General features: G+C 63.7%; 1 protein-coding gene across 2 annotated transcripts; it reads right to left on the bottom strand.

Moving 5' to 3' along the window:
• Positions 1-3,347: 3,347 nt before the first annotated feature.
• Positions 3,348-14,654, bottom strand: SEPTIN4 (septin 4). 2 transcript variants are annotated; one of them, XM_084492900.1, is made up of 12 exons: positions 14,577-14,654; positions 10,247-10,540; positions 9,978-10,071; positions 9,818-9,904; positions 8,586-8,709; positions 8,213-8,347; positions 7,999-8,116; positions 7,577-7,678; positions 7,206-7,302; positions 6,780-6,942; positions 4,989-5,088; positions 3,348-4,737 (listed from the first exon to the last, which is right to left on the bottom strand). In XM_084492900.1, exons 1-12 carry the CDS (start codon positions 14,577-14,579, stop codon positions 4,678-4,680), a joined length of 1,377 nt encoding a protein of 458 aa, XP_084349026.1. In that variant the 5' UTR covers positions 14,580-14,654; the 3' UTR covers positions 3,348-4,677. The 2 variants fall into 2 exon arrangements, with proteins under 2 accessions (XP_084349026.1, XP_084349025.1); XM_084492899.1 differs by lacking the exon at positions 14,577-14,654 and adding an exon at positions 11,668-11,729.
• Between the last annotated feature and the right edge of the window lie 302 nt (positions 14,655-14,956).

Below are 14,956 nucleotides of genomic sequence, written 5' to 3'. Positions count from 1 at the left end.
TCTCTCTTTCAAGGCCGTGTAAGTGGCTGCCCAGCAGTTTTAACTACAATGGGGCTTCAGGAACCAACAGGAACTCCAGTGTTTGTTTTACAAGGTCTAGCACAGCACAAGTATGGAACATTAATTCTGTCTCAGCTGGCTTAGAAGCAGCACCTCCAGGAAATGTCTGTTAGACAGCAGGCACCCCACCACTCAATAAATGGGAGTGGTTTGATGCTATTTGGTAAAAATAACTTAAACGGATACTTCAGAATTATGCACATAGCTGCTGGGGGTGCTTTCCTCTCAAGAAGCTCCTGATAGCCTCAGGTCCTCCTCAAGGAACTTCCCCCTCCACCCCCCCAGCCATAGCTCCCCCAGAAATAGGTGTACACCTATTAAATGGGTGCTGCAGGAGGAAGCAAAGGCTTCCACCTCTCCTCTTGCCAGAAACACCAGGACAAGAGGCGGTGAGCCCACGGACATCTGCCAAAGCCTCAGGCAGCTGAGCAATGCCCCTCTTGGTGGTTATACCACTGAACCCAAGACCCAAAACGAGGTACTGAACAATCAGGAATGTCCCGGTTCCAGGTGATCTGGTAGCCTGGAAGCTGAGGAGGAGAGGAGCAAACTGTAAGTGTTTTGTAAAAGTGAAGGGTGGCTTTTTAGAGCACAGTGATGGTGCTTTGTCCCTTGCACTCAGTCCTGATGCACAAAGGAGCAGGAAAGGGCACTGGAAAGCTCTGGAGAAGATCTCCCATAGCCTGACACATTTCCTCTCCCTCCTCTTCGGCCTCCAAAAGGTATCTGGTGAGGGGCAGAGCCATACCACTCAGCTAGGCCAGGGCCTTCCTTCAGTTGGGTTTAGTGCTGAGGAAGAGGATTCAAGCTCTTGCTCTGGTTTTTCTATTCTGGATGTGAGAAAGAGAGAAACCACAGAACATGTTGAACACTTCTTCATTTTCTGGAGAACTGGGGCTGTGTCCCACCCTGAGGAGTGCGAGGCGGTTCTGGGGTGTGACGGCACGCTGCGGCTGCAGGGCTACTGAAACCACCAGGTCTGGAGAGGAACTTACAGAGGCAACCAGACTCATCACCAGCATTTGTTGGCTGTGTTCAGATGCAGCATCCCAAACCTTTATCACAGCCGAAAAATAAGGGGAAGGCATGTGGTGCTTGCAAGCCAGCAGCTTGTAGGCACGGAGACAGACCTCAGTGCCACCATGGATGGAGCTGGAGATGGGCTGGGCACAGTTTGGACAGGTGGATCCCAGCCCCCCAATTTTAAACCCCTTCTGCCAAAGCAAAGGTGCGAGAGGGAGTGGGAAGGAACCAGAGCAGCGACTTGGTTTCTGGGTTCAAGATCTGGATGCCCCAGGGCACTGTCCCCACCCCACAGAGGCCATGGGGCAGGAGAACCATGCAGGGGTGCTCCCAGGGGGACAATGTGCCCACCTGGCCACTGGGAGGGAAGGGCTGGTGCTGGCAGGGGGTCCAGCAGGCATGGAGATAACACAGCCCTGGAAGGAGCAGAGAGATTTCCTCTGCCTCCCTGAGAAACGTTTCCTCCCACCACAATTATTGCCAAAGGGCTGGAGAGCTCCAGCATGATTGTCTGCAGGCGGTGCCAGTGCTTGTGAGGGACCTAAAATAGGACATCGGAGAATGCACATCAGAGAATTCACCACACTAAAATATCTCTGCCCTGGAAACACTTGTGGGAAGGCTGGGTTTTGGGTGGGATTGTTTTTTCTTTCAAGGATGTGATCAAAATCAGATGGAATGAAGCAGAACCGAGGGTAGGCACAGGCTGGAACTGTTATCAGAGCCTGAGCACTGGGGTTTTCCTGCTGAGGATGCCAGCAAAGAGCCGGGGCAAAGGGCACCAGGCCAAGTCAGCTGGTTTGGGGCCACAAGAGGCTGTGCTGGCTGCCCTGGGCAGGGCCACCAGGGCAGGGCTGCTGGGGAGCTGCAGGAGGCAAGTTCCTGCATCCAGAGGAACTCAAGCACTTCTCCCTTTCCCTTTCGTGTTATAACAACTGCCATTTATGAAGATGACTTTTGAACTTTTTTGACTTTTTTGCCCCCTGAGTAGTGACGTGATGGCTTCCCCCTGCATCAGGTGTCGGTGGGGTCGCGGTGCACCCTGCGGCTCCTGCTCCATGGCAGGGAGGCTCTGGCCCGTGGCCCCTCTTGCTCCTGGCTGGTGCTGCCTGGGGTAGCCCAAGGTGGCCCCAAAGAGCACAATAAGAGGGGAGAGATCAGTCTTGGCAGCACCAAGCGTGTATCCAGGACACTTTTACCATCCAGGAGGGATTGCTCCGTTGTGCACCCCTCCTGCAGCACCAGAGCCTCGTGCCCTACAGAGCGGGTTTGCATCACCTGGGGCTTTGCTCCCTAAGACCCCTGTGGGGATACAGCAGGCGCAGCAAGGGTGTGGCACAGGCTGGGGTCTGGCACCATTTGGGGCAGTATTGGTGGGGAATGTGCCACACTCTGTGACTCAGGTGGTCTGAAAACTGCAAGCAAGGAGGAGAGTGGCTGCCAGAACCTCAGCCCTGACCCCATCTACGTGGTCCCACCTTGGGGCAGGAGTGGCTGGTGCTTGCCCCAGCCCTGGCCAGGCTGAGGATGACCAGAAGCAGCCAAAGGACCTGCAGCAGCTGAGGAACAGCAACAAGCATCCAAAGGCAGAACCTCTGCCTGGGCTTCTCCCCCAGCTGGACCACAGAGCTGAGTCCCACCTGTGGGGAATCTGGGGAAAAGCCCACCCAAGCTCTCACCCATCTCCCCTGCTAGTAGCTGTGGTCCTTGGGGTGCAGATACAGAGGCAGGAGGGTCTGGATGGCAATGGAGCACGGCTGGGGACAGGGCTTGGAGCAGACCAGAGTGGGGACACCCAGCAAGGGTCCTCCGTGCACCAGGCAGAGGGGTCTAGAGAGAAACCTGCTCACACTGAAGCCAAACTGGCATAACTGGTCACGCGTGCTCATAGGGGTGATCCAGCCACCATGTGCCATGGGGGCATCGGGGCAGAGCAGGCCATGTGGGGTAGATGCCCCCAGCTCAGGCCCCAGGGGGTCCCAGAAATGCCCGGTGCCAGCAGCACCCACAGCACAGTGTGAGAGGGGGATGAGCCAGCACTGGGCACTGGTCTTTGTGTCCTGGAGAGCTTGGGCAGCTTCCCACCCCCCGTCTGGGTGCCCCGTGTCTGCTTCAGCAGCATGGGGGTGGCAGAAATCCCCCTGAAATCCATTCTGACACCTTTCCAAGGAAAAAGAAGCCAGGAGTGAGAGGCCATCCTCATCATCCTGATGCCTCGCCTACCCGCACGCAGCCCGTGGAAGCGAGACGTGGTTGCAGACAAGCCAGGTCAGCCGTATTTATTGAGAACATTTGTGGAGGGGTTAAAAATATTTCCACTAGCTCTATAAGAATTTATAAACCTATACTCTTTGTATACTTTAATAAATGCATCTATGACTGTCATGCAAAGGTAGGTACTTCTGTAAGAAAATAGCAAGATAAAAAAAGGAAAGCGCTAACACAGCCTGCAGGTCCTTGCTCACGGGGCGGTGACAGAGGGAGCCCTCAGGCTGCAGCCGATGCGGGGACACAGGTGGTACCCACCAGGCACTGTCCCCAGCAGCCTGGGACACCTCCAACCACACCGTGGGGGCTCAAACCCACCCTGAGAGGGTGGCCAGGGCCCTGGCAGGGAGGGAACATGGCCCTGTGCCCCAGTTGTGTCCCCACCCCGCAGCCTGGCCGTCCTCTTCAGCCTTTCCCCACTGCCCGCGGGGAAGCAGGGAGCTGGGGGGGCTCCCCTGGGGCCAGCTCTCTGCCTGCAAGCAGCACAGGCAGGGACGTCCTGGGAGGAGGGGGGGCACGGGGACACAAGAGACAAGCGAGCGGCACCAGGGGCCGAAATGGCAGCGTGGGACGATGCTCTTGCCAAGGGCAGGGATGGCGATTATTGCTCTATAGGGCCAACATCAGGGGGAGGGGGGAAGGTCTCTGCTCATGGGGATTTAGGGTTCAAGGGATTTTCTACAGGGACAGCGATGCCCCAAGGCTCCTTGTGCACCAACTGGGGATACTCCCGTTGGACGATGCTCACTGGGGAGAGGGAACGTGCCCAGGACATGGGGCTGGGCACCATCAAGCTTCATGCCCTTCTCTGCTGGCACAGAGGTGCCACAGGCCCAAGTGGTGTCTGTCCCTCCAGCCCCTCAGTGCCCCGCTGTCCCCCTGCTGTCACATTTTCCCTTCCGTTCCCAAGGTGGGAACCAGCAGTGGGGCGGCCCCTGTTTTGTAGGGCTGGGACTGTCCCCTCCTTTCATCCTCTTTTACACTGAGCAGGCAGCCCTAGGTGACACAGGGACAAGAGCCACAAAGCGGGGAGCTGGGTGGTGGCGGCCTCCTGGGAGACACCCAGGGCTGGGGCGACAGAGGGGGAACCGAAGCACTGGGGACAAAGCTGCACCGGGGGGCGCAGGGGTGGCCGGGACAGGGCTTGGGGGACCCCTGGGCTGGGCACCCCGTCCCCTCGTGGTGCCCAGGTCCATAAGGCGATACCGCAGCAGCTTAAGGTGAGAGGTGTTGTTGGTACCGAGTCTCGCAGCTTGGCTGGGATGGAGCGTGATGTAAACATCTCTGATCCGCGTGGCACACGGCCGGAGGACGAGGAGGAGGGGGCTAGTGGGAGTCCTTCATCTGCTTCTGGATCTTCTGCAGCATCTCCTGCATGCGCCGCAGCTGGGACAGAGCAAAGGGGTGACAACCAGGGAGGTGGCACCTCTGTGGGCTTCCCCCAGCCACATCACCTCCCCTGCACACGGATTTGGGTCAAGCATTCCAAGCAGGTCTGGATCATCAAGAGATGTGTTTTGTGGAGAAAACCTCTGATTCCCCTCAAATGCTTCCCCAGCTCACCTGCAGGATGTACCCTGCTGGGTCTGGGGGCAGAGCAGGGGGACAGCAGGATGCTCGGGGGGCCCTGTGCTCACCTCCTCGTCCTTCTCCCGGATGAGCTTCTCCGTCTCCGAATCGGGCACCGGGGGGATGACAGGGATGGGGAAATCTGTCCCGCTCTCCCGCGTCAGTTTGCTGTGGGGCAGAGAGAGGAGATGAGGTTGTTCCTATCCCCACCTCCAGAACCGAACCCTCCTCCCCCGACTCAGAAAATATCTCCCAGACCCATACAAGAGCTGGGGCCAACCAAAGGGGACGGTGCAGGCCCCCTGGTGTCCCCTAGCCCCTGAAGACAGCCGGGCTGTGCCACAGCCCCTGCTCCCAGCAGCACTGCGCTGCTTTCCCAGAGCATCATCCGGGAAAGGCACTTGTGGTACAGCGCATCCTGCCCGCGGCCACCCCATCGCAGCGGGCTGGATCGATGGCTTCTCCCATGGCAAGGACACGGGGAGGGACCAGCTCTGGTGGCTGGGTCCCTGCGGGAGCCACGCACTGCCCCAGCAGGAGACCACGTGGCTGTGACACCGCTGCCGCTCGCAGCAGTCACGCGTGTCACCTCATGCCCGCAGTGCGGGGACGTGCAGGAGCGGTGCCGGCTGTGGCAGAGCTGATGTGTGGGGAGGTTGCCCCTGGTGCTGGGGTAGTGCAGGCATGCAAAGGCAGGGGATGGTTTCTGGTTGAGTTTTGCTCTGTTTGGGAGATCCCCGCCCATGCTCCTGACAGTGGCAGGGGGAATTTTGGAGCCGCAGGGATGGTGGAGAGCTCCAGCCCCAGCCCCAGCAGTGAGATGAGGTTGGAGCTGGCACCAGGCACAGGCCAAGCGGCTTCACCAGCCCTGGGCACCCACCTGAGGGACCTTCTTAAAACAGGCACCCACACCCCGAGCTAGCATCACCCCAGTTTGGGGTTGCCTCCCTTTGGCTGGGAAAGCTGGGTGCCACCAGATGGGGACACAGCGGGGCCGTGGCAAACACGAGCGCCTGCAGACCCCTTGGGCACTGCTGGAGGTGGGTGCTTGGGTGACAGTGCTGGGCAGGGTCCCTGCAACCCCACCATGCCTGGGTGAGGTGGGTGGCCCCAGTGACACAGATCTGCAGGGGAACTGCATCCTCCCAGTGCTGTGGGCACTGCCAGCACCATGCCCCTGCCATGGGAAGCTTGACAGTGGGCAACTAGATGCTGATCTGGGCAATGGGCAGGTGGTCTGGGGCTGGCTGTCCCCAGGAGCCCCCCAGGTACTTTCCTGCAGGGCCCTTGCAGGCACAGAAGGACCAAGACAGCATTGGGTACCAGCAAGCACTTTATAGAGGGGCTGGGGGACGCAGGCAGCGGTGGCAGCAGGGGACGAGCACGTCCCTGGCTCAGTCTGCAGAGCAGTCGGCGCAGCACAGCCGCAGCGTGGAGGGCTGCCTCCTTCTCCCACAGCATGCATGGAGAGACGAGCTTAGGGCACCCATTGTCACCACCAGCCGTCCCCGACTGCCACCCGTGACCACCCCCCCAGACAAGGACAAGCCACCCGCCAAGCCCCCACACTGAGCCAGCAAGGGCTCTGCAGCCAGCTCCGTGGGGCACCTGCTTTTTGGGGTCACCCCTGGAATTCTGGGGATTCTGAAGGGGATGCAAGTACCACGAGTCTGGTGGGCATTGAGGGCAGAGCCTTGGCACCAGCTGCTTGCTCTGCTCTGGCCCCAGAGCCCGTGGGGACAAAGGGTCCCCACCAACCCCTCCAGCCAGCAAGGAAAGGGCCACCCCAATGCCACCCCAGGGAGAAGAGAGGCTGCCCCATCCCTCGCCACAGCCCAGCCCCACTCCCAGCCCCGTACTTGCGGTTCCTCTCCTTCACCACCATGCGGGTCATGCTCTGGATGCACTGCGTGCGGTAGTTCTCGTAGTGGGTCTCCCGCGTCACGTCCTTCAGGTCCTGCATGTGTGTCCTCACCAGCATGGTGCGCAGCTTCACGAAGTCGCAGTGGGACGGGTTCTCCACTGCAGGGGAGCCGGGGGTCAGGGGGCCCCACCAGCCCCCCCCCCTCCCCAAACCCGCCAGCGTGGGGACCACAGCATGGAGAAGGGGTGCGCAATGGTTGGACTGTGCCCTTAGGCGCATGCTCTAAAATTTTGGGCACACCTGTGCGGTGCCAGGAGTTGGACTTGATGATCCTTATGGGTCCATTCCAACTCGGGATATTCTATGATTCTATGACTCTGTGTCCCCATCCCTGCAGGGACAGGTCCCCCCATGCCGTTACCTTCCACGATGCCCCAGGGGTAGAGGCGCCCGCGGACGCGCCGGCCCTTGGCCTCCACGACCGTGTTGCTGCCGATGACAGCGAAGGGGATGCTCTCCTGCAGGAGGATGGCGAGGGCTATAGCAGGGCTCGGTCCAAATCCCCCCACCCACATCTCCCCAGCCGTATCCAGCACAGCTCTGCCAAGATGCCCCGGAGCCCTGGCTGTGGGGTGGTGGAGCTCGCAGCAGGGTTTCTCCATCCCACCGAGCTGCAGGTGGCAGCAGCTCAGGGAGGTGTCCAGCCCCGTGCCATACATCCCAAACGCACCGTGCCTGGCACCAGGGACAGTGTGCTCCCCACGGCCCTGGGGCTGCAGGGGCCCAACCCACCTTCAGCGCCTGGTCCTGCAGCTTGAACTCCTCATCCTCGTCTGAGTCACACTCCGGGAACTGGTAGATGCGGATCCCGTAGTGGTCGATCTCCTCACGGATCTGCACACACAGCCCGGGTGAGGACTGGTCTCTGCCCCTTGGAAAGGGGGTGAGGAAGCGCCACGGGCAGGGCACACACCTGGTGTCCCCCAGGGACCAGCCACACACCCAGCAAACCTTTCCCCCACAGGAGGGGGGCAGGATGTCACGGACACCCCTACCCCCCAGAGAGAGGACCCTGGGGACCATCAGTACTGGGGGTCACGGGGGATGCTCCACGGCAAAGCCCAGGCAGGGAATGGGAAGGACCACCAGGCAAGAGGGGACCACAGCCCCCGGATGTGAGGGGACAGCCCCAGGCAGGATCAGCTCCCCCTCACCTTGTTCTTCATGCGCTCCACCTCAGAGGGTGTCAGGGTGTCCGCCTTGGCCAGCACAGGCACGATGTTCACCCGCTGGTGCAGGGCTCGCATGAACTCCACGTCCAGGGGCCGGAGGCTGCAGGGGAGCTCTGTGAGCCCCCAGTCCCTTCTCTGACCCCCCGGTGCTGCTGAGAGCCCCAGGTGGGCAGGGAAGGGGGGGTGATGCTCCTACCCATGGCCGAAGGGCGAGATGAAATAGATGCAGCAGTGGACGCGGTTGTCCTGGATGTTTTTCCGGTTCAGGCCACTCTCATCACGGAAATACTGCTCGAACTGCTGGTCGATGTAGTCAGCCACTGGCTTCCAGCTGGGGGAACAGGAGGGCTGGCAGCAGGGGTAACCACTGGAGCCCCCATGGGCTTTCCCCAGTCCCAACCCCAACATCCCCGGGCCCAACACCTCTTCCCAGGGCTCAGCGTCCCGAGGACGGGGGCTGCACAAACCACAGCACCGTGGGGCGTCCCTGCCTCGGAGCCGCTCGCACCCACAGCAGCACTCCCTGTCCCCGGGGCCACCCCAGCACACCCACGTCCCTCTCCCCGCACCACTCGGTGTTGTTGACGGCGTCCCCAAAGCCCGGCGTGTCCACAATGGTCAGGCGCAGCTTGACGCCCTTCTCCTCAATGTCCACCACGTGCTTGGTGATCTCCACTGTCTGCGTGATGCGCTCTGCGAGGGCAGGAGAAACAGGGATGGTGCGGGCACCCCGGGTGAGGGTCAGGGACGAGCAGGATGCACTCATCTCCGCACACGGTGGGCGCAGCCGTGGTGGCACCACGCTCACCCTTCCCCAGTGGCCATGCCATCACCTCCTGTGACAGCATCTGTCCAGCACCAAGCAGGGCACCCACCCCAGCTCAGCCCCAGCCTGCAGCCACTGCTCTCCCTGTGCTAGAACAGAGCCTGGGGTCACATCCAACCCCTGGGGGCACAGGATGCCTCCCAGCTCCCAGTGTCCCCACGCTTCTGGTCACCTTGTCCTCCAAACCCAAGCACTTCACTCCCCACAGCTGCTTTTGGCTTTTGAACTCAGAAGGAGTTCAAAAAGAGGAGTTCTCAAAAAGGAGTTCACAGGAGCCCTCCTTCTGTGAACACAGCCAGGGCAGCGTGAGGATGAGGAAGGTGGGCTGCCGGAACATCACCTAGGAAGTATTTTCAGCTCCCTGCACCCCTGTGTGACTCCACAGCCCCACCACTGTGTGTTTTAATAACCCTTTACCCCCAGCCCCCCTGCACACACCGTGTCTCTGCATCCCCATGCCCCAGGGATGCTCTCATCACTCTGTGTGTGTGCGGCTGCGTGTGTTCATTTAGGCTGAAAATTGCTCCTGGCAACCCAAACAAACCCAATAACCCCCCCGGACCGCGGGGATCTGGACCTTTCGGGCTATTTTTAATTAGCGTGGCCACCGCAGCTGAAGTGGAGCCGTCCACGTGGCACCGTGTCCCGGACCCCGACTGTCCCCAGCCCAACAAGCCAGGCTTTGTTCCCCCTCTGCTTTGCAGCCCAGGACAAAGCCTGGTGGGGGGGGCACCGTGCTGGGGGGCCCCACTGCCTTGGCAAAGCATCGCGCCTGCTTCTGCCTTTGGGGAAGCCCAGAAGGGACAAACACGGGTGTGAGGGACCGGAGGAGCCCAGCTGGGTGCAGAGAGGAGCTGCCAGCCCCTGGGGGTGGGGCACAGATGGAGATGTCCCTCCAAACCCATCCGCATCCCCTCCCCGCTGCATTGGGGTGTTCACGGCTGCTGCCCGGTGCCTGGTGCAGGCTGTCCTTACCTTCAGCATTCAGGAACTTGCGGTCCCTGTACATGTCCGTCAGGAAGAGGCTGTTGACGAGGGTGGATTTCCCCAGCCCAGACTCCCCTGGGGCGATGGGGAGCAGTGAGGGGACGCCCAGGTCACCGTCCCCACGCCGGCCACCACGCCAGGCCCCTACCTGCCACCATGAGCGTGAAGTCGAAGCCCTTCTTCACCGACTTGCGATGGACCTGGTTGGGGAGCGTGGCAAACCCCACATACTCCTTGTCGTCCTGCAGGGAGAGGGGATGTGGAACAGGGGACGCTGCTTTCCCCACCGGGGCTGTGCCCCCCCAGGCAATCCAAGGGGTCCCCTTGGGCTCACTGGGCAGGCACATCCTCTGGGGACAAAGGGACACCCCTTTGCCCCCCCTCCCAGCCCGCCCACACCCCAGGGACCCACCGCACCTCAGAGGAGTCGTAGGGGTCCAGCTGCCCCCAGGGGCTGCGCGGCCGGGAGGGGCTGGGCGGCGGGGGGGCCGTGATGAGCTGCTGGGCATCCAGGGGCCGAGGACGAGAGAAGGGCCGCACGTCCCTGTCATCGGCGGGCTCCTCGGCGGGGACCCTGCCACAGAGGGGGTGGCCGGGCTCCCGCCTGCCCTCGGGGGGCTCCACTTTGCGGGGGGTGTCGGTGGGGGGGCAGTCCCGGAGGAACTGGGTGAGCTCGGCCTCCTCCGAGTCCTCCTTCAGGAAGCGCTTGATCTGGGGGGGGAAAAGGAGTGAGGAAGGAGGGGACGCCCGCAGCGGCACCGCTCAGCATCAGGACCCCCAAACCTCCACAGCCAGCCTCATGCACCCCCAAGGTGCGGGTGGGGGCAAACCTTGGGAAAAAAAAGAAGAGGGGGACAACGGTGGCAGCCCCAGGACAGGCATGGGGGGAGCATGGGGACAGCAGGGTCCGTGCACCCCACGGCGCGGGCGCTTACAGCTTGTTGCATGGGGGGGTCGGACGGCTCCTGGCGCTCCGGGGGGCAAGGATGGGGACTGTCCCCCCTGGCCCTGGGGGGGAGCTGGGCACCCCCACGCTCCTTGGGGTCTTCTGGGCTTGGAAGAGCCCCCGCATGCGCCATGGCCTGCAGGGAGCATGGGGAAGGAAGGAGGGGGGGAGAAGAGAGATGAGAGGCAACAGCCATGGAGCTGGGGGGCAAACAGGGGTCTGCTCGTGGGCTCCCCATGGAAACTGCCTCGGGAATCCCAACCCACAGGGGGACTCCCAGACTGGGGGCAAGGCTGAGCCCCCACCCTGCACAGTGGCACCGAGGTGAGAGCCCCCCATGGGGACACGCGTGTCCCCCTGCACCCCGTGTCCCCGTGGAGGGCGGCTGTGCTGGAGGCCAGGCGAGAGGTGCCGGGTGAGCAGGCTGGAAACGAGGTCACGCTGCTGCTCTGCCCGGCACCCCCACGGCCACCAGGATGGGGGATGGCAGTGCCAGGCTGGTGGCACTGTATGTCTCCCCCTCATCCCCCTCCCTGTCCCCGTCCCCAGCAGGTCAATAGCACTCGCCAGGTCCCTGACACCGCAGCATCCTCCCCTTGTCAGTGTGCTCAGCACACCCTGCCCAGCTGGGGACAGGTGCCCACTGCCACCGAGCATTCCCAGCCCCACTGCCCCAGCTCTGTCCCATGGGGCTGCAACCCTTTGGGGCCCAGCCCCCCACACCCCAGCACAGGGAAGCTCCACAAAGCTGGATCGCATCCTCCCTGCAGTGAGCGTGTCCCTGGGGACATCGGCTGTGGCACCTCCTCCAGCCCCCCTCCAGATGGGTGTGGGGCTCCCCCCGTGTCCCCCACCCATGTCTGCCCCCTCTCCCCCGATGCTCCCCCCGTACCTCCTGCAGAGGCTGCAGCTCAGGGCCGGTGGCCATGGCCGAGCCGGTGTCACCGCGGCTGGGAGATGCTGCGAGTGGCACCGGCTGCGCCGAGGCTCAGAGAGGAACAGGAGCACATTAGCATAACTCCACCCTGTGCAGGCACCGGGGCACCCAGGCACAGCCCTCCTGGGTGCGGTGGGGCAGGGGCAGCGTGGGGGGCACAAGACGGGAGCCTCCAGGCACAGGGAGCAGAGTGAGCCCAGCTCCTGGCCAGCTACAGAGCAGGAGAGCAGCTCTGGGAGGTGTCAGGGACCAGCGAAGCGTTACTGGCCGGGGAGGGGACAGGCAGACAGGGGGAAATGGGGCTGCCTGAGCCCCCCAGCCCTTGGGCTGAGCACGCAGCTTGGAGGACGTTCATCCCAAGAGAAACAGCTCCATCCCCAGAGAAACACGGCTCAGCTGCCGGTGTTCAACCTCAAGGGTTAACCAAAGCATTAACGGCCCATGGAGGAGCCGGAGGCAGCGGCCGAGCTGTCAGTGCTGGGGGGTCTCCCCCCTCAGCCCGACGGTGATTCGCCTTGATGCATGTCAAGATGCATCGAAGCAGCTCAGGCGCGGAGCCAGGCAGGCTTCACTTGCCTGAGCTACCCAGGGAAGTGCTAAAAAGCCCCAGAGCACTGCCCTGTGCCATGGAGGGAGCTGGGAGATGAAGCGCGAGGGGCCAACAGAGGCTGATGGTCCTGTGCTGAGCCCCCGCACCCCATAACCCATAAATCCAGCACGGGCTCTCAGGCTGAGCCCTGGCAGCGCACACAGCACCAGTGCCGCTGCTCCCTGACTGTCCCACGCTGGCGCCCACCTGCAAGCTGGGATTTATGTGTGCCATGTCCCGTAAGCGGATTACACACCCCGCTGCACATGCGAGCCGCTGCCAGCTGCCCTGTCCCCGCCTGTCACCCTGCATCACACCATCCCGCACGGTGACAGCTCGAGGGTGCCACGGGGTGAGGTTGGCGGGGCACTGGGGCAGCACAGCCTGAGCTGCGGAGCCACCGTTGGCATCTCCACGCCTGGTTGCTCCCCGCAGCCTCCCCCGGCTGCTGCAGGGAGGCTTCGCACCCAGGACGTGGGTGAGGGCTGCCAGGGCACCTGCAGCATCCCCAGCCCCACGTCCCCAGGGGCAGCACTGCACCCTGTCCCCACAGGGGTGGAAAGAAGTGTCCCAGCCAGGTGCTGTCCCCACAGCTGTGCCCCACCTGAAGGTGACACCCTGATGTGCCACCCACGGCACTGCACACACCACAGCTGGGTGTCCAAGGCAGACGGGGCCACAGATGCCCTCATCCCCACCACGTGCCACCCCCTCCACTCCCCAGCATCCACGTCCCCTGGTTCTCCCCACACACTGCACTGCAGCAAGAGGCTTCCCCTCCCCGTAACCACCCCCCACCAAAGCTCGGTTTTCCGAGGAGCAGCCCGGGGGGCTCGGCTGTCCCAGCGCCCCTTCCCTGGGGCAGCCAGCACCTGGGCTGCTCATGCTGCGACCTGCCTGCTGCCGCCCTCTTGTAATCGGAGTTTCTCGCTCCCGGCTCCCACCCCATCAGTGCCGTCCCTGTTGGGAAACCAAGTCCCCGAGCTGCGTCGCTCAGCCTGAGCAGCCTGGGAAGGCTGTGGGGGAGCAGAAAACACATGTTGCTGGGACCTGCAGGGCTGGAGCACCCCTGAATGTGTGGGGGGGAACCATGGGCGAGGAGCAGGTTGCTGGGCACCCTACAAACAGGGCGCAGGGTCAGGCGTGGTACCAGGCCTGGGCAGGGTGGCCATGCAGGGTGGCCATGCACACAAGAGAAGAGCTTCCCAGTGCGCCCCTCGGTGCGGGAGCTGCAGCCCCTTCCCTTCGGGGCACCTTTTAGGAGCAGGTTGAGTTACTTGAGGGGGGACCCAGGCTGACAGCGTGCACGGCAGCACCCCGGGTGCTGCAGCCTGGAAGTGACAGCGGGGCCTGCCCAGACTGGAATGGGGGCAGCGTTTCGACGCGTGCCATTAACCACAGGAACAGCCACCGAGCAAACGAGATGATTCGGGGCACTGAGAGCCTAAAGCGGCTCCGACACAGGCGGGAGCAGCCTGCCCGCGGGGGTCAGGGGTGTCCCTTGGGTCCATCCATCCCCAAAGCCAACTCGGGGGCTTCTGGGGACGGCGCTCCCCAGGAGCGGTGCCGCCACGCTCTGCCGGCCGCCCTCTCGTCTGCTTTCGCCGTGTCCCGCTCCCAGGAATGCGCCGCTCCCGTTCCCACGGCGGCCGCTCGGGGCGGATCGGTCCCACCGGGGGTCCCTCCGTGGGCACCGCGGCCCCCTGGGGACCCCGCGGGGGGGATGCGCGGGGCCGGGGCGCAGGACGGGGCGCGGCGGGGGCCGGGGCCGGGGCCGGGCGGGCTCTTGGCGGCTCCGCACCTCGCCGGGACCCCGCTCCGAGCGGCCCCGCGGGAGGGCCCGGCCCGGCCGGCAGCGCCGCGGGCACCGCAACCGCGAGCGGCTGCCGGGAACCGGCCGAAGGCCCCGGTAAGGGGGGGGGGAGCACAGAGCCAGCCGCTGCCTCCCCCCCGTCCCTTACGGCGGTGCCCGGGATGGGGGCCGCAGATGGGGGGCGCAGGTGCCGCTTTCCGGGGATGGGGTAGGAATGGGGCGCCCCGATGCCACGGTGTGGGGGGCGATGTGCAGCTCCCCCCCCACCCCCTCCGTGCCCCCCGGTCCCGGGCAGGTGCGGCCGCGCTGTGTCCCCCCCGGCCCCGCTGCGGCACCGGCGCTCCCAGCCCGCTCCGCCCCCGCGGCGCCGTCACCTTCACGGAGGGCACCGGCAGCGGGCAGGGGGCCCCGTGCGGCCCCCTCCCTGTCCGCGGCCCCGGCCCCGGCCCCCCCCGGCCTTACCATGGCTACCGGGCGCCGTCCGGGAGCGGCGGCTGCCGAGCGGCACGGCCGGGCCCCGCCGCCGGGATGAGCAGAAATAGCAGCGGCGGGGGCGGGGCGGGGCGGGGCGGCACCGGGCACCGCCACCGGCACCGGCACCGGCATCGGCACCGGCACCGGCATCGGCACCGGCACCGGCATCAGTGCCAGTGTTCGGCACCGGGACCGGCACCAGCATCGGGCACCGGAAAACGGGCACTGGCAGCACCAGCAGCAGCACTGGGCACCGGCACCGGCATCGCACTGGTATCAGCATCAGCACTGGTATCAGCATTGGCACCAGCACTGATACCAGTATCAGCACTGACTTCAGCACCAGGCACTGGCACTGGTACCAATGC

Source organism: Aythya ferina (assembly GCF_964211825.1).
Source record: "Aythya ferina genome assembly, chromosome: 19".
In the NCBI taxonomy this organism is placed as follows: domain Eukaryota; kingdom Metazoa; phylum Chordata; class Aves; order Anseriformes; family Anatidae; genus Aythya; species Aythya ferina.
This window is presented reverse-complemented; position numbering and strand designations above follow the sequence as displayed.

Excerpts from the sequence above, each read along its gene's own strand:
- SEPTIN4 (XM_084492899.1), bottom strand. The coding sequence starts at position 11,703 with ATGGCCACCGGCCCTGAGCTGCAGCCTCTGCAGGAG. Across the intron at positions 9,905-9,977 it reads CTTCACGCTCATGGTGGCAG|GGGAGTCTGGGCTGGGGAAA; the intron begins GTAGGGGCCTGG and ends CCATCGCCCCAG. Across the intron at positions 7,679-7,998 it reads TGGAGCGCATGAAGAACAAG|ATCCGTGAGGAGATCGACCA; the intron begins GTGAGGGGGAGC and ends CTGTGTGTGCAG.